At 42.2% G+C, this 17,527-nt stretch overlaps 1 protein-coding gene across 13 annotated transcripts in view; it reads right to left on the minus strand.

The window, feature by feature from the left end:
- LOC137603366 (girdin-like) overlaps positions 1 to 17,527 on the minus strand; it is a 57,751-nt gene that overhangs the window by 3,964 nt on the left and 36,260 nt on the right. For 7 of the 13 annotated variants that reach the window (XR_011037268.1, XM_068326737.1, XM_068326736.1 and 4 more), the window contains 26 exons: positions 17,055 to 17,213; positions 16,520 to 16,666; positions 16,207 to 16,351; positions 15,526 to 15,704; positions 14,432 to 14,569; positions 12,988 to 13,171; positions 12,506 to 12,636; positions 12,021 to 12,314; positions 11,607 to 11,789; positions 10,833 to 11,111; positions 10,583 to 10,707; positions 10,007 to 10,145; positions 9,358 to 9,534; positions 9,095 to 9,256; positions 7,346 to 7,623; positions 7,101 to 7,244; positions 6,811 to 6,997; positions 6,542 to 6,687; positions 6,284 to 6,376; positions 5,795 to 5,997; positions 3,752 to 3,829; positions 2,284 to 2,520; positions 2,074 to 2,127; positions 1,201 to 1,281; positions 618 to 707; positions 21 to 286 (listed from right to left, as the gene is read on the minus strand). Coding sequence is in view for 12 of the 13 variants with exons in the window: in XM_068326737.1 (XP_068182838.1) it covers positions 21 to 286; positions 618 to 707; positions 1,201 to 1,281; positions 2,074 to 2,127; positions 2,284 to 2,520; positions 3,752 to 3,829; positions 5,795 to 5,997; positions 6,284 to 6,376; positions 6,542 to 6,687; positions 6,811 to 6,997; positions 7,101 to 7,244; positions 7,346 to 7,623; positions 9,095 to 9,256; positions 9,358 to 9,534; positions 10,007 to 10,145; positions 10,583 to 10,707; positions 10,833 to 11,111; positions 11,607 to 11,789; positions 12,021 to 12,314; positions 12,506 to 12,636; positions 12,988 to 13,171; positions 14,432 to 14,569; positions 15,526 to 15,704; positions 16,207 to 16,351; positions 16,520 to 16,666; positions 17,055 to 17,213 (4,299 nt within the window). In the remaining variant the exon portion in view is untranslated. Of the gene's footprint in view, positions 1 to 20; positions 708 to 1,200; positions 1,282 to 2,073; positions 2,128 to 2,283; positions 2,521 to 3,751; positions 3,830 to 5,794; positions 5,998 to 6,283; positions 6,377 to 6,541; positions 6,688 to 6,810; positions 6,998 to 7,100; positions 7,245 to 7,345; positions 7,624 to 9,094; positions 9,257 to 9,357; positions 9,535 to 10,006; positions 10,146 to 10,582; positions 10,708 to 10,832; positions 11,112 to 11,606; positions 11,790 to 12,020; positions 12,315 to 12,505; positions 12,637 to 12,987; positions 13,172 to 14,431; positions 14,570 to 15,525; positions 15,705 to 16,206; positions 16,352 to 16,519; positions 16,667 to 17,054; positions 17,214 to 17,527 lie in introns of those variants that run through there. The other 6 variants (XM_068326744.1, XM_068326738.1, XM_068326739.1 and 3 more) reach the window with 6 other exon arrangements.

Genomic DNA, 17,527 nt, shown 5'->3' on the forward strand with positions numbered 1-17,527 from the left:
ACCTAAGTTACAGGCCTCACCTCTACAGGATCAATACCCTCATCCAGAAACTGCTGCAGGGAAAGCACCTCGTTGCTCCTGCCCTGGCTGTGTCCGGGGCTGCCGGCGGTGGCTGACGGGTCGACGGACTTCCGTAGCTGCAGGGGGCTCTGGTGGGACGAACGGGAGGAGGTGGGCTGCTGGACGGGGCTGCTGCCGCTGCTGGACCACACCTCCTGGTCCAGACTCAGGCTGAACTCTCCGCTGCTCTCGCTGTGAGGCCGGCTGAGGCTGCCGTTCAACGTGCCTGTGGGACGGAGAGGTAGAAGCATCATCCATCGCTAGAGCTGAATTACCTGTCAGCCATGCTTAATAACTCTGTCCATCAAGTAAAGGTGACTTAGGAGAGGACTGAGATGGAAATGCAGTGCATCAACACCTTACCTCAATAATCCACCTATTAGATTCAAAAGGATCTGTCATTGTAACGTCACCAAGGGAGAAAAAAAATTAACTCAACCTCTGGCAGATAAATTACGTTTGAGGAAAGATATGACATAAAAAGAAAGAACAAAAACTGGTTAGTTTAGGAAGAGGAGAATGGGGAGGGAGCGGATGTAAGGGAAGAAGAAGCGTACCTTTACCCTCCAGAGGAGATGTGAGGTGGGAGTTATTGTAACTATTACTACTGATGGTCCTGTTGCTATGGAGACTGGAGGGCCTGGAGGCTATGTCAGGGAAAAGAGGGAATACACACACACAGACACACAAACACACAGTTAGGGTCTATAATAATTATCCACATGAACAACATAGAGTAACATAGGTGCACGCTAACAGTTCTGACAGAGCGTCTCCTGCTGGGGCAGCAGATGGCACATGCCAGGCGTAAGGGTAGGAAGGGTGGCCCAGAGCCAGGCAGCAGCCACAATCTGTCCAGAAAATACACAGAAGAGAAGGCAGGGACAAGACAACACGGACCAAACCCAGACGGAGGAAACACTGTCCAACAAAGAATGACGGAGAGGAAAGGAATTAGTAATAAAACGAAGTGAGACACCTTTGAGGAGTGGAGGAAAGCTGAGAAGCAGAGGTGCACAAATAAGACCTTGCTCTTAATTTCAAAAACCAACAATTCCATTGCTGGTCGGTGTTAATGTTCTTATTATATCCAGGAAACCAGGCCAGAGTGCGATTCAGTGCCAAGTTGTGGTCACTTACTACAGATGCTACAGGGAACTCTGCACATAACGCTCAGCTCAAGAGGAGAAGGGCACAGAGTACTGCTGTACACCTGTGGGCCTGATGAAACACACACACGTATGCAACTCAACACACACTGGCTCCGACACATTACTCTGATATTTAGACTGATATATAGCGTCTCTTATTGGTTTAAAACCTCTGAAACACCAAAACAGAGTTCAGGAAGTGTGGCAGCCATAACAAGTGCTTGAAAAATCAATATCATCTCTGGAGGAAGATCTGCTGACTGACATAATCAATTTCCGGCATGTCAGTCAGAGTGGATGCCAAGGCTCTTCCAGGCATTTTGAAGGCATACTAGGATTTTATGCTTTTTATGAGTGTATTCTGGGAACTCAGTTTAACAACACAGCATCATTGTGACAGTAAACAGTGTTTGGATGCAGAGCAGTAAAGAGTCTAATGACAATAGTCTATGGAGTTATTTCAAGCTGAAGGCATGTGTTCGTAGTTGAGGCTCTTTTAACAACAGGGTCATGGACATTAGAGGAACACACATCTGATAAAACTGGCTCCCACTGCAGATTAACTGCTCTGGAAAACCTCCTAAAACCTGCATTAAGAATCAATCCTACTTTCAATGGTGGCTGATCTGATGCTGGCTTCTGCTCTCGGTTTGATTCTCCAACTGCAGATCGGACTTAATGACAGCACATTTAAGCAACCCAAATATCAGCAGTGGCACTCTTGAGGATGTGACCTGATTTTATGTTTTTAGTCCAGTCTGCTCATTTGAAAGACTTCCATGTTCCCCTGTTGCTGAATAACACATGATTTATCTTTGCTACCAACACGCCTACAGTTTGATGATGTGGTATTATGTCTCACCTTGACTCTTGGGGTCATCTAAAGATCCAGCAACATCCTCAAAGGACGGATTATCTATGGAGACACAAAGTAGATTGAGATATTTTTCCCACCCAAATCTAAATAAATTTTACAATCTTCCCTCATATATTTCCAGTGGACTTCATCCGCATGTTAACAAGAGTAAATATGAATCCAAAACAACTGCTGACCCAGCCTGAGCATCCTGACCTTTGACCTGAGTCCGAAGCTTGGCCCTGCTGTGCCCTGCGCTGGGCAGTGTGAGAACAGCGCAGTCGATGGCGTTGGTGGAGAGGGCGAGCTCCTTCATGCGCTGCCCATTCCGCCTGCCACTGCTCGCCATGCTGGCATCTCCGCCGTCACTCCGGTCCAGGTTCTCTATGCTGCCTGCCCACTGAGCCCCAGGACCTCCTGCCACCGCCATGGTCTGCAGAAGGTCGTTCATAGCTGAAGGAACAGGCAGGCGGAGGTAGGAAGAAAAGACATAGTTACACCTCTACATCAACCCTTTCAGTGAGGGTTGTCTCGATTTTCTACAATAAAATCCCCTTTAAGGTATAAAAAAAAAAGGACAAACTTTTTGGAACTCAAGGCACAAGCAGTCATGTTGGAATATTTAACAAATATAAAGTGCATATAGATTGCAGCTGTGTGGTTTGTCATCGTTCACTACCTAATCCCATCTAAGCCAGATACCTTAACAGACAGGCGATATATCTCTATACACTTTGTTTACTAATCTGTATGCAAAAGTGGAGCAATGTGAAGGCATGCAGAACTGCTTTGAGAAGCAGCGGTAGCGTGATACACAGAAGATCAGAGCCAAGTCACATCAAGTCCATGTCGACAGAAAAAGATCTCAAATGTAGCACGCTAAAGACACGGATGAAGAGAGAGCGACACAGAGAAAGAAAGTAAAGGCTTCATTTCAAGCCCTACATGTTGAGTGTGAGTGTCGGCGAGCAGGCGGATGGTCGTTGTTTTGTCATGCTGTAAGCAAATTCAGGTGTAAACACAGCACAGGCTCAAACGCCCAGTCTCCCAGTACACACACTCACACACACACACTGAGCCTTTCATTCAGAATTTTAAAAAGCAAAACAAAATGAAGCCTTACAACACATCACACAGCTGCCTGATAATTTGCCAGTTATAAAGCAGCTCAATAATCACAAAAAAAGAAAGGCTAGCTTTGGTAGATGACACAAACTGCATCACACTTATGACTTATGATCACCTTGTTATGCTAGATTTAGTTATAAATTTATTGAGGTTATTTGATTTCTGCATCTTTGATTTCAGGTTAATATAGCAAAGTTGTAACACTATAATCTGATAAATGCTAAGGGTAGATACTCTACAGGGTATGTGGAGGTAGCAGACACGGGGCGCAGTGGGGGGTTAGCAGGAAAAAGCACAAGGATAAGTCACTGACTGCACCCGACACAGCATGGGGTACTTTAATCTTTAGTTAATACTAGTCTGACCTTGGATAACAGTGAAATACTAGATGAAAAATTATCCCAATGACTGCAGACTGAAAACTCTCTAACTTTGACACCTCCATACTGCAGCCAAATGAAATCAGTGGCCTTCCTGGTTTGTTTCTCCTAGTGCGACGATGAGGAGGACGGGAGGCGAAAGACGACTACAGCTTGGCGGCTAATGGAGATCTTACACATGGAGCGCCGGTAGATGGCCTTGGCCTTGTCTTTGTCCTTGGATCTGTTCCTCATGAAAGGCAGCCTTTTTATAGCTGTCAAGAGCACAGCCAGAGAAAGACAGACAGGGGGGAGAGAGAGAGTGGCCAAACAACCCCCAGAAAGGTAGAAGAAGAAAAAAAAGGAGGGCAAAACAGAGGGATGTGGTTAATGTTTTCACAAAGAGAGCCAGGGGGTGGGATGCAGAGAGAGAGCGCTAAGCTCCAGGACACTTAACTGAACAACAGACAACAATGTAGTAGACACAACTACAAATGTACAGTATATATGTATGTATATGTATATGAAGGGGTGGATTATCGATCACAAAGCCCAAATATTGATTCATATCCACATATAGGGTAGAGTACCTCACATTTTAATTTGGAAACACTCGCTCAGGTGTTCTTGGGTGGAGTCAGGCATCTTTAATAAACACCAGATTAACCTTTAATGGCAGACATCTGCTCAAAGGCACTTTATGCAAACAAAATGGGATCACATTAGGCGAACGCAAACACACACCCACACACACACATCATGGGTCATGTGTGATCTATTGGGCAGCAGACTTTAACGAATGACATCCAGTACACGTGTACCACACAAATGTCAACACATTACCACACCTGAATGAAACACGGAAGATGGAGGATATTAAAGGGTGCAATCAAGCAGAGCATGTCAAAGGAAAGGTTAGCAGCATCAGGGAGGAATTACATTCACATAACGGCTTATACTATCACGGCATTCACAAGCACTTGACTGCTGTAGTGTAAGTTTTACGATGGGTTTTCTCTTATAGTGTCTCCTGCTCACTCAGTATTTTATTGAGTCATAATAGCTTTTTTGTGCTAGCAGTAACTCCACATCTCACAAGTACAACCTGTATTCTCCATTGCTATCTTTCTATTAAATCCAGACTGGAATAATCTATTGGATATTGCACCTTTTAATAGCTTTTATGCTACGGCTATGTTTCAGGTGAACTGCACAGATCAGCAGGTTGACGGGCTGAAACAGGAGCTAATGAGCCTCAGACCCCGTTGGGGAGAATTATAGTGAAACTGGACCTGAGAGTATTTGAATCACATTAAAACAGACCCTGAAAACATTGGGCTCTCAAAGGAAAATTGTAAAAAAAAAAAAAAGTTTAAAAAAAAGTGAAGTTTTATTCATATGAATCTTTCTTCTTGTCACATGTTTCTTCAATCTAACTCGTAAGCCTGGGTATGGGTGTGTTACACCAGTAGTGCAAGACATAGCACTCGCTGCTTTCTAATACCCCACATCCAGATGTCTTTTTTTTTTTTTTTTAACTTTCAAATGTGTTGCTTTCAGTGCCGAGTGACAGATTCAAGAAACTGCACTTCAGGCAACTTCTCAGATTTTTTTTCTTTCAGATCCCACTTGTGTCACAACAGCCCTAATATACCTCTCTAGGGAATCTTAAAACCATTGCACACATAAGTGAACAGGACAGCAATTAAGTGTCAAAACCAGAGATAAAGACCTTTCCAAATGCAGGACTTTATATTTTTCACACCAGGTAAGAGGTTCAGAGTCAACCCTGTGGTGCTGCGCAGCTCAACTGGAATCACCTAGGACAGCTGAGTGACAGACAATGAACTCACGAAAACATGCCCCGAGAGATGTGACAGTCGGTTCACAAACCCCGCCCACCCTCCCCATCCGCGGCGTACCATTGGTGGAACCCTGTGCATGGGCATGGGAATGCTGCCCTCTCCTCCCTTTGCAGAGAGAGAGAGAGATAAAAAGGAGCATTAAGCAGAGGAAAGGACCATTCAAACACTCGACCAGTTGTCTATTCCTCTTTCTCTCATACACACACAAACACACACAGGCACAAGAAAGAAGGATTCTGTTCTACAGCATTGAATGTATGATTATTAGAATTTAAAGAGAAATCCGGTGGCCTTTTACTTAAGGCATTTGGATTACACTGACTCTGATTCATGTTTTTGTGTAGAGATGTGTGTTTGTGTTTCCTCTGTACTCACTGCTGCTTCTCTTCTGTGTAAGTGTGTCATCCAGCGAGTTGGAGCCGGAGCCGATGGATGAGCTGTCCTGGCTGTCCGGGGGACAGGGGAGGAAACCATCGCCCATCTCTGACCGAGAGGGAGTCAGCGTGAGGGAGCGCATCCTCTCCCGGCTCTTTGGTTTGATCAGCTTCCTCATCTTCAAAGTAATCCAGTTGCCCCGCCTATGAAGAACGGATGAAGCAGGAAGCGAGACAGAGACCAGAAAGGACAAGGGGAGGAAGGAAATGAAGTCAGTGGCAGATTTAAACGGTACAACTCATGTCATAAATGATATTCAAGATAGAAAGTAGTGCAGTACAAATAAGCTTAAACCTCCAAAGTCTATAATTATTTCATACATCTCTTCCTGACACCACAGTATAAGTCTCCCCTGCCATTACACAGTTTCTAAAATGTGACTCAGCAAATATTAAGTAAAATTACTTAACTAGATTATGTTGAATTTACCTGCGAGGAGGTGAGGGGTCATAGAATTTGTACTGGTCCATGATCTTCTCCTCCAGCTTCTCTTTCTGCCTCCTCAGCTCATTCAGCTTGTCTCTGAAGAAACGACCCATTGAGAGACAAAAACTAAAATGTCTCAAATCAACATGTCTAAGCAATCTGTTTGTTTTCGTGCATTCCAATGACAGAATATAAATCAAATCAAGGACACAGATTAATTAAGAAAACATGTGTTTTGTTCAGTCTAGTATATTTTTTTACATGTATTGTCTTTGCTCTACGTGGAAGAGGTCCTTGCTCTCCATGGTCTGCTCCAGCAGTGTGCGATTCTGCAGCATCAGAGTCTGGATCTGATCCAACAGGTGTCGATTTTCCTCCTCCAGGTTTCCTTTCAGCTGGCTCAACAACTAACACACAAAAATATATTTAAGTGATATAAGAGACCCACAGAACAAGAATGTATTGAAAGACAAGGCAAAGACAAGATAAAAACAGCAGTTAATGAGAAACAGAAGAGTGCATCTCCTCACCTCACACTGATTGGTCAGTTTGGTGGAGGTGATGTCCAGCTGCTGATATTGCTCCTTCAATTTGGAGAATTCAGCCTCCAGCTTGGTCTGGTCCAGCTTGGCATTATTCAGCTGAGTCTTAATATTCTTATGGTCTAGCTGGAGATTCTCGTTGTCCTTCACCAGCTGACGATAGGTAGTGTTCAGCCTGAGGAGGATCAGAGGGTCTTATTAGTGCACAGTCAACAAAAGGAAATATCTGGACCATTATAGCTGTTCATATCAGTAACACTGAAACACGCTGGTCTGACCTGTCATTGTCTTCTTTAAGCTGTTTGCACTGGTCAGCTGTAGCTTGGTGCGTTTGGTTCTCAAGTGCCATTTTATCCTGCTGTTCCTTTAGATTTTTCTCCATCTCTTCCATGTCACCCTTCTGCTGCAGGAGCTGCTTATACCTTCACACAAAAAACATGAACCCTAGTTACTCAGCCTGGTGTAGGTTATTTATTATTACTACTCTCTTAAAACTACTACTACTCCTAAACCCATATCTCACTTGTCTTCCATGTCCCTGTGCTGCTGTTCCAGGCTTTTATGGGAACTCTTCAGGCCCCCATGCTTTCCAATCAAGGCTTCATACTCCACTGCCTGCCTTTCGTGGAGCGCCGCCAGCTTCTCGTGGTCGCGGAGCAGCAGCTTATAGGTGGCCATCAGCTCCTCTTTCTCCTTCAGAGCGCCCTCTCGCTCTCCCTCCACGCTGCTTTGCAGGCTCTGCAGTTGGGCGTTCTGGGCCATCAGGGCTGCACTCTGCGAGCTCAAGGTGGAGTTCTCCACCTAAAAGAGTCACAGAGAAGGAGGTGTGGGAGGAGAGAAGGAGAAGAAGAGAGGAACCAAGTGCAAATATGAGAAAGAAGATAAGTAGAAACGTAAAAAGAATACAGATACTCTAATCGTTATCTCTCTTTCTTTGTAGTATTTATATATTATTCCCTTTACTGTAATGTGTAAGGAGCAGTGAGCTCTTGAACTTGTCAGAAGACATTCAGCAAAGTAGTGCCAATGGGAAGACTTCTTTTAATGTTTTGTTTGTGTCACAGTGGTTTTGTGTCACACACTCTTCTGTGTGATAGGAGAGTTTCAGCTAAAATGAAAGGAAAGGTGTACCAAACAGTGGTGAGACCAGCGATGTTGTTTGGTCTAGAGACAGTGTCACTGAGGAAAAGACAGGAGACAGAGCTGGAGGTAGCAGAGATGAAGATGCTGAGGTTCTCTCTGGGAGTGACCAGGAAGGATAGGATCAGGAATGAGTACATCAGAGGGACAGCACATGTTAGAGGTTTTGGAGATAAAGTCAGAGAGGCCAGACGGAGATGGTTTGGACATGTCCAGAGGAGAGATAGTGAATATATTGGTAGAAGGATGCTGAGTTTTGAACTGCCAGGCAGGAGGTCTAGAGGAAGACCAAAGAGGAGGTTTATGGATGTAATGAAAGAGGACATGAAGGTAGTTGGTGTGAGAGAAGAGGATGCAGAGGACAGGGCTAGATGGAGGAAACTGATTCGCTGTGGCGACCCCTGAAGGGAAAAGCCGAAAAGAAAAGAAGTTTGTGTCACAGTGTTTCCTAGATTGAATTCCATACTATTTCGAGAGTAATGTGTGTATTTCAACTCACACGTTCTTTACCTTGAGGACCAACTTTTTAACACCCATAGAAACAACCAGAAGCTGTTAGATGGTCAGTGTAAATCCTGACATTACATAAATGGAGTTTGAATTGGAGCCAAACAGGGAGTACAAGCTTAATCCAGGCAGCTAAGCAGGAAGGCAAGACAGCCCTACAAGGAGCAATTTTCAGCCTGGGTGGCTGGGGATTTTTGTTAAAATGCAGAATCTTTGGTCATACAGTTTTTCAGGTTGCTCTACAACCTAGACGAAGAGCTTGGTCACTGTGGTTAGCTTGGGAACAACTAGCAAGGGACAAAGTAGAGCATCTCAGATTATTACTTTCAAAAGCTATGCTGTGGATGTGACTTTTAAAGCAGGATGGCCTTTAAAATATTATACCAGGCCTAAAATTAACACATAAATCTGTGGCCAATAAAAGAAAGCAAGACTTTGCATGATGTAGGAATTGTGATTGGTATTGGTTAAAATAAAGTAGCAGCATTCTGTGGAGTTTAATTCATTACATTCTGCATTAATCAAAGCCAACCCACTGACGACTAGGATGTGTCTGTCATGTATTCTTCTAGTCAATCATTGCCTGTTGGATTCTGTATTTTTCTTTAAATGTGTAGGGAATTACCTGCAGCTTGGCATTCTGCGTCTGTAGCGTTGTATTGTTCTCCTGTAAAGAAGCTGTCTGCCTCTGAACAGCTACTATCTGAGCCTGCAGGTTGGAGCTTTGAGTTTCCAGTTGTTTGAGCTGGCTCCTGAGAGCTGCTTTCTCTGCCTGCAGAGTTGCATTCTGGGAAAAATGTACACAGGACAAATTAAAAATATATTTAAGTAAAAAGACAACAGCAAATCTTTAACGTTCACGTTCCTTCTGATATCGTGCTGACTTACATTCCTCTCCACCTCAATGAGTCTGTCTTTAACTTTCAGCAATTCCCTGGTGGCTTCGTGACTCTCTTTCTCCCATTTACTGACAGCCTGAGGGTCCTCCCCCCCTTTATGGGGTGAGCTCTGCACCATCCTCTCCTCTTCCTCCCTCTGACGCAGTGCTTCATAGTTTTTCTTCACCTGGACAAGTAAACATTCAACACACTGATGATCAGTTTTGTCATTCAAGACAATAAAACTGAAATAAATGTCATGAGTAATGATGAAATAGCAGCATTTAATAGTCCAGACACAGATTAGCTATAACTTAAACACCTCTCCAAGGAAGGAAGACATCCTGTGTCATACTCTAGTCATCTATTCTTCTGTCTCATGGATAGATAAACTGGAGGTAGAAGTGGAGGGAGATGGATAAAAAATGGATTTTCCTTGAAAGGCCTTCAGTGTTCCAGACTGCAGGGGATGGATTTTTGGATGCGCTGTTCTCAAGTAAGGATTAGTGTGTTTTGGCTTTGTGGAGGAAAAGTGTTTGTAGAATTTTATGTTTTCTTTCTCATGTTTGAGCTGCGCAGGTCTATGCAACATATCAAAACACTTGTCTATATACTTGAAGGTTTAAAAGTGTGTATTCGTTTAGGAGTGTATCACTGACCGTCTTGAGCTCCTGGCGAAGTTGCTGGTTTAGGTTGGAGGATTCTTGCAGTCTGGCCTCCAAGGCAGCAATCTTTTCCTCTTTAATCTCCAAAGATGATTTCAGGGTCGACTCCAGTTTAGATTCCAGGAGTTTGAACCTGACAAATACTCGTGTTAGCTGTGGTACTGTGTTTACTCATTTGTGTGTTTGAGTTGGCAAATACAGACAGGCTTATGAATAGTAGTCATAGCTAGATGTGTAGTAGGTGGGGGAGATGTTGCCTCAGAAATGTCTTACAAGACAATATTACAAACAGACTTGAGGGCTGTGTGCATCGATGTAATCAGTAGAAAAGTGGAAGAGCTCCCAGGGTTGCATTAAAAAATTCAAATTATTTTAAATTCAATCCAATCTAAGAAAACAGAAAAGAAAGAAGCCAATGGCAGACATCCAATACCACAGGAAAACAATGGTTTTGTGGGGATGAGTGAGTGTTAAAAGACCCAAAGTTCTTATAAAGTTCTAAAACAAACAAACAACTATCACAAAGTAGTGAATATTGTAACTTTGTGCTGTGTGCTTGGGAGATGATACCTGTCGTCAGAGCTCTCATCATGCAGCAACCTTTCCTTGTTCAGTCCAATCTTCTCCAGCTCATGGGTCAGTTTCTCTAGATCATTATTCATCTGCTGAGTCTGTAACTTCTCGCTCACAAGTTCCTAAAGCACAAATACAGGCATGCATCAATAATCTATATGCCACGTCCCAGCGATTCATCAATGATTGAAAATCAAGATGTTTGATTTTTTTTTTTAACTCAAATATAACAAGGGCTTATCCTGACCTCTCTAAGTGTGATAAGGGTCTTCTTATCGATAGTGTTCTGTTTGACCAGCTCTTTGTTCTCTCTCTCCAGATCTTTGACTCTGGTGCAGGAGTCCCTGAAGAAGATCATCTCTTTGCCCATGGTCCGGTTCTCTTTCTCCAAGGAGGAGATCCGCTGGTTGTTGTCCTCCAACTTGGAGTCGCGGATCTCGGCCTGTTGTCTCAGACGCTTGTTCTCTTTCTCCAGAAGCTTCTTGTCTTTCTCTAGCTGGGAACTTTCTTGCTCCAGAGTCTTGTTCTGAAGGGTGAATGAAGAAGAAATTGATAAAATATAATTCGATGTAATACTTTTAGTCAAGATGTCTTGTAAATACGTATTTAATACTCAGATTAAAAAGGAGAGCAAATAATCAATTTTGTCAAATAATCTGGCATTATCCAGATCTGCTGGCAAACATGCTGTAATTTTATCTGAAGGAACTAAAAGTGCAACAATAACCGTTAGTGTCGCAAACATTACTTACACCCGTCCTCAACTACAGTTTTAGGGCCAGTCTGACCCCATTCTGAAAGCCATGATCACTTATTTTCTCATGTAAGGAACCGAAGCTGCATCAGTATACCAACGATATCACATTCACTGCTGTACCTTTTCTCCTCCACAGAAATATAGTCTCTACTCTCTACAAAATTCAGCTTGTGTGTTTAGGCATCCATTTCCCAATCACAGCAAATATTGTTTTTTCTACAGACTGAAAGTATGTGATCTGTTCAGGGTATTTTTTTTGCCTACCTCCTGCTCCAGCTGCTCCAGGCGTTTGCTGGATATCTTGAGTTCCTCCAGGTTGCGTTGTAGGGTTTGATTCTCAGTCTCCACTTCTTGCAGCTCTGCCTCCAACTGCTGGATCTTCTTGCTGCTGTTCTCTAAAGCCTTCTGCAGGCGCTGGTTCTCTGTATCTAGACCTTGGTAGCTGACCTGGCAGAAGACAGATTAGTATTAAAAGCATTTACAAACCTGTTGTCGCTCAATAATGCTGTAGTGAAAAGGGTTGCTTGGCAAAAATTAACTAAACCTTGACAGATGGTTAGTATGATCTTGAGTCTGTATTTATTTCTCAATGAAAGCGTCTAGCCACAAATGTTTGATTCATACTGATCTCCAGTTAGAGAATTGCTTGCTCTGCTGCCAGTGGTCTTGAACTCTTACCTCTAATCTCTCGGTCTTCTTTAAGGAGGCTTTGAGAAGTTCCAGGCTTCGCTTCATCTGGCTCCTCTCACTCTCCAGCTCCCTGTTCTCTGCCTCCAGCTGAGCAGCTTTGGCTCCAGCTGACCGAAGACTCTCGGCCGAGCGACGAAGCTGCAAGTTCTCCTCCTCAAGCTGGGAGGTCTCTTTTTCTAGAGCCTCCAGCTGGAAGGCCATGTTCTTCAGAGCATCCAGCTTCTTCTTCAGACGACGACCCTCTGCTTCCAGCTCAGAGTTCTCCTTCTCCAGAGAAGATACCTACAAATATCCAAATTTTGGGTGATGAGACGTAGTGTAAGCACACATAACCAACATAAAGTAGAAACTTTCACTTCCATGTTGCTTAGTGAAATTACATAAACTTAATCTGCTAACAAATGTGGAGGAATGACACTAACGTTAAACCATGACACAGACCTAATAATAGACACATCAGGCAGAAAAATCACCTTTTCACAGACAATTCCAAGACTGGAGACTTTCTTCTGCAGACTATCGTTGTCTCTTTCCAGCTTCTTTATCTCTATCTCCAACTCCTCTGCTCTTTCACCTTTCTCCTTCATCACTTCAAGTTCTTTTCCTATAAATAGACAAAAGATCAGATTTATCAAGTGGACTTACATTGAAAAACCTATGAATTAAACCAAGAGAAAAGAAAGGTAGAAATCCACGACTCTAGATTGTAGCCCTCCGTGGGCATTAGACAATTCACAAGTGAAGTCATGAAAATGACTCATCTATGCAGATGTTGTTCTTCAGATTTAAATTTGAGAAATTATTTGTTAGAATGAGTGTTGGATGAATGATTTATGCTGACATGCAGATTTGCATGGTATCTGACGTAACTGATGCATAACCATTAGCTATAAAAAAAAAAAACCTAGAACAAACCACAAAAAACAAATATAATAATCCAGAGCAGGCCACTCACGTAATTGTTTCCTTTCAAACTCCATCTTATTAAGCTTGGCTGTTGTCTCGCAGATGGACTCGTGGAGGACCCGATTCTCCTTCTCCACGTCTTTAACTCGAGCCTCAGCTCCAACCTGGCACCGCTGACGCAGGGACGACACCGTCTGGGCCAGATGCTTGTTCTCCTGCTCCAGACCCTTTATCTGAAGAACAAATATTTGAGTTTTAATGAAAGGCTAGGGTTACATTTAGCATGAGAGGTGTACACATGAAATGTCGCACCGTTATCTACATTTAGCATAACTTATGTCTGCCCTATGACTTTGTTAAGATTCATAAGAAGTGATACCTGGTATCGTATTTTAATAAAAATTAAGCCTCAGTCTTCTACTTTAAGTTCCCATTTTGCTAATGAGATGAAAAATGAAACAAGATACTGACCTGAGATATAAAAGACTATATAAAACTACAGTTATTTTGAATGTGTTCTTTTTTTTAAATGACTCTAGACATTAACTAAGTGGTGCAAATGGAGAAATTATTCAGAGAAAATTTGGCTTTGTAGTTCATCAAGGGGCAGATTTTATCTATCAGCTGGTTAAACTAATCAAAGGTGTCAGATTTGGGTCTGAGCCCATACCAACAACTACAATGAAGGACTGTATCTAGGCCAGAAATCTATTCAGTCAAAAGAACATTGTGATAGTTCCACTTAGTTTTGGAGTTTTTGTCAAATCCAAAATCAATGCGAAGATTTCTCTCAAGAGACATTATGCATAGACTTCAATAAATTACACCCCTTAGTCATGTTCTTCTCTTGGAGTTTCTTAAAATGAAGATCAATGATGATTTTGTAAATAGAACAACCAGCATGACACACATTCCCTAACCCACATCTGTCTGATTGTACTGAAGTAGCAGACTGTTTGCTTGTCCAGCAAAAACAATGAATAATATGACTGTAAAATGTGAATAATTTCATTATGATTCACTCACAACAGTAGGTTTCTACAAAATATTTGGTTATGCATATCAGGTTTGTCAGCTACCAGATAATAAAGCTGCAAAAATGTGACCACCCACAAATAATGACTGAGACGATTTACAGTGTGTGTGTGTGTGTGTGTGTGTGTGTGTGTGTGTGTGTGTGTGTGTGTGTGTGTGTGTGTGTGTGTGTGTGTGTGTGTGTGTGTGTGTGTGTGTGTGTGTGTGTGTGTGTGTGTGTGTGTGTGTGTGTGTGTGTGTGTGTGTGTGTGTGTGTGTGTGTGTGTGTGTGTGTGTGTGTGTGTGTGTGTGTGTGTGTGTGTGTGTGTGTGTGTGTGTGTGTGTGTGTGTGTGTGTGTGTGTGTGTGTGTGTGTGTGTGTGTGTGTGTGTGTGTGTGTGTGTGTGTGTGTGTGTGTGTGTGTGTGTGTGTGTGTGTGTGTGTGTGTGTGTGTGTGTGTGTGTGTGTGTGTGTGTGTACCTGTCTCTCTGAGTTTTCTCTGAGCGTTTCCAAAGTCTTCTCCAGTAAGGCTTTCTCCTTCATCAGATCGGTACTGAGTGACTCAGCATTGTGCAGTGACTCCCTGTCTGTAGCCTGTTCGCTGTGCAGCTGCTCCAGCTGTAAGAAACAATTCAAGCAAAATCTTTATTCATCATTTTCAGTGGTTTTACAATCACTCACTGTAGATTCTCCCGGTTTATATATTACCATTAGCATGTTGCAACATCACTGTTTTTGTGGTGAAATTCTAAATGTTGTTAATGCACCATGGTGCACGCCACATTAAAATAAAAAAAAAGGCCGTGATAAAAATATATACATTTTCTATGTTAAAACTTTGCAGACAAAACAAAGTTCATTTCTTTAGTTTTGCAGAATGTATAATAAATTAGAATGTGTCTACTGTCTGAGTCCAGCAGTTGCTGCAATCACATTTTATTTCGTTTTCAAGAGTTTTAGCTTTTGATATCGAGTGATTCCAAAATAAATGCATTTTAAATGATCTCTCTCTAGGGAAAAACACAATTTCATGCTTCTTATCTGAAAGGCAGGAAGAGGGGCTTATGTTTTTGAAAATAGCTCGGAGAAATCTCCTAGCAAGGGGTGTTGGAGTGTCAAAAACTGGAAAAGAAAAGCACTGCAGGGCTGTCTGGATTTATAGCTTCATTCTCCTAACCGCCCCTCTCTATATGTTCTTTTTTGGTCACTTTCTCTTTGTGGAAGGTCTAAAGCCATTTTAGGGTGATATACAGGGAGGAGTGTTGGTCAAAAATGCTAATCTTGTTTACAAGATAGAGAAGGAACAGAAAGTTAAGAAGCAGTTCTAAACCAGGCTGCAAAGTGTATAGTCTATAGCTGAGATGACTCAGAAATAATTTCTTGCAGTTTCATACAAAGACGACAAGCATGATCTAGCCTACAGAATAAAATTATAGTTACTTTGGCTTTGTTTTTCAGCTAATGCATAAATTATTGTAATATAAAGAAGATATTTTCTTCAAAGTGAAGAAGACAAAATTTAATGTAACTCTTAACCACCCACTGAAAAAGCTGTCCGACAGCATTTTACTTACTTTCTGGTTCAGCCTCTGGTTTTCCTGGTTGACTTTGGCCAATTTTGTCACCGTATCTTGACTGGCAGCTCCTTTCAGCTCTTCCACAGTTTTAAGTAGAGTCTGGTTGTCTTTCTCCAACTTCAGTAGGCGGCTTGAGGTCAGCTCATTCACTTCCTCACCAAGAGACTTCTGAGGGACTAAATCAAGGAAATACACATCAATGTTTAAATAATACACTGAAACTGCGGTTTAGGCATTTGATTTTCCATATTACAATAAGTCCATTAAAGACTAAATACAAAGGTCATTGCTTCAACTTTACTGTCTCAAAGGCTTTAAATGCTATTTAGCAAACAATTCTGCCACATAAACACGTCTTTATTCAGATCCCTGGCCAGTAAACCTCTTAACAGCTTTTATAATCCAAACACAAAGATTATCCTCAATGAGCCAGTGAATATTAATTAGAGGTCTTAACGAAGAGGAAAGAAAACCCAGTGGAGGCAGGCAAGTGCAGAAGGGCAATGGGGATAAGATTAAGGCCAAGAAACAATGACCCGGGCCGGGTGTGCTGGCTCTTCAGGTCATCTGACTGTCAGTTACAGGACATCTCAATTCACCACCATATTCTCTCCTTTGTATGTGTTATTTTACATGACAGTCAATTTAAATGGTTTGAAATTGATTCTGGCTTCTAACCTTCAGTCAGTTCTGGTGTCTTGGATAACTGCTCCAGTTCCCAACCCAGGTGCAGCGACTCGTCCATGCTCTGCTTTTGGGCCATCTCAAGTACAAGATTCTCCTCCAACAGCTCGTCCAGGCGCTTACGGTCCATATCCCGTTCCTGGAGATAACGGGGTTAAACAGTGAAACAAAAATATTCTGAACAAAGGACTGAACACTGCCACTGCCGATCTGAATTTTTAAATACTATTTGAAACCCAGCATCTTTTTCTCCTACAATGACCTTGCATCTTTCCTGTAACTTTGACCCACAAATTCACTGTCTCACCATCTCAAGGTCGTGAATCTTGGATTTGAGCTGCAGATTCTCTTTCTCTAGGAGGTGCAGTTTGTCAGATCGGGTCCGGCTAGCATCCAGCTGCTCCCCCAACATGGCCTTAGTCTCCAACAGGATCTGGTTGTCTTCCTTCAGCTCCTACCAAAACACCATAGTCAAAGAAAAATTATACAAGAAAAGGAGAGCAACAGCAACTATTACAACTATCCTATTAACTATAGTTTAGTTTTTTGTACATGAAAAACATATTTTATATTATATAAATACTGTAGTTTATATTAAGATACTACAAATGCATGTTAAGTAATGAAAAATGTGTCTTCCTGTATTCATATAAAAATATAGATAATATAGACAAATGATAGGATCTAAACATTCCACGCATGGCTATAAGGAACAAATAATTTGATCTATTTATTATTTAATTAATAGTTTTCACCTTTGAGGCCAGCTACGTCATTCTAAATACCCCAGGGTTGTACTTAAACAGAGTGTCTTAATGGGTTGTGTGTGTGAATTTGTGCACCTCCACTCTGGCCTTGTAAAACTCAATGTCGTGAAGTCTCTCCTTATAACGGCTCAGTTCACTTTCCAATTTGTCAACGCGGCTTGATTTCTCTCTGAGTGCGTCCAGCTCATCACGGTAAGCCCGAGCCGCCCGAGCATCCGACAGCAACTGGTAGCTCTGCAGGGGTGAGCATACAAGAAACAATATGACCATAAAGAAATAAGTGTCATGAATATATTATCAAAAACAACCGTTAAAACTATACATGACTTACTCGAGTAAGTAATTTTCTACATAATTAATTTCCACAAAGAAGTACACAGAAACACACACTAAAGTCATCCCCCCGAGCATTCACTCTGTTAGCCAAGCCACCCACACCAAATCAAAAACCATGTGAGGATGTTGCTAGGCTAAAGATAACTCTAATAGCCCTTAATGAGCTAAGTCACAGGCTAGCTGATTAAAGCCTGTCAGCACTGCTGAAACAA

This window comes from Antennarius striatus, chromosome 11, assembly GCF_040054535.1.
Source record: "Antennarius striatus isolate MH-2024 chromosome 11, ASM4005453v1, whole genome shotgun sequence".
In the NCBI taxonomy this organism is placed as follows: domain Eukaryota; kingdom Metazoa; phylum Chordata; class Actinopteri; order Lophiiformes; family Antennariidae; genus Antennarius; species Antennarius striatus.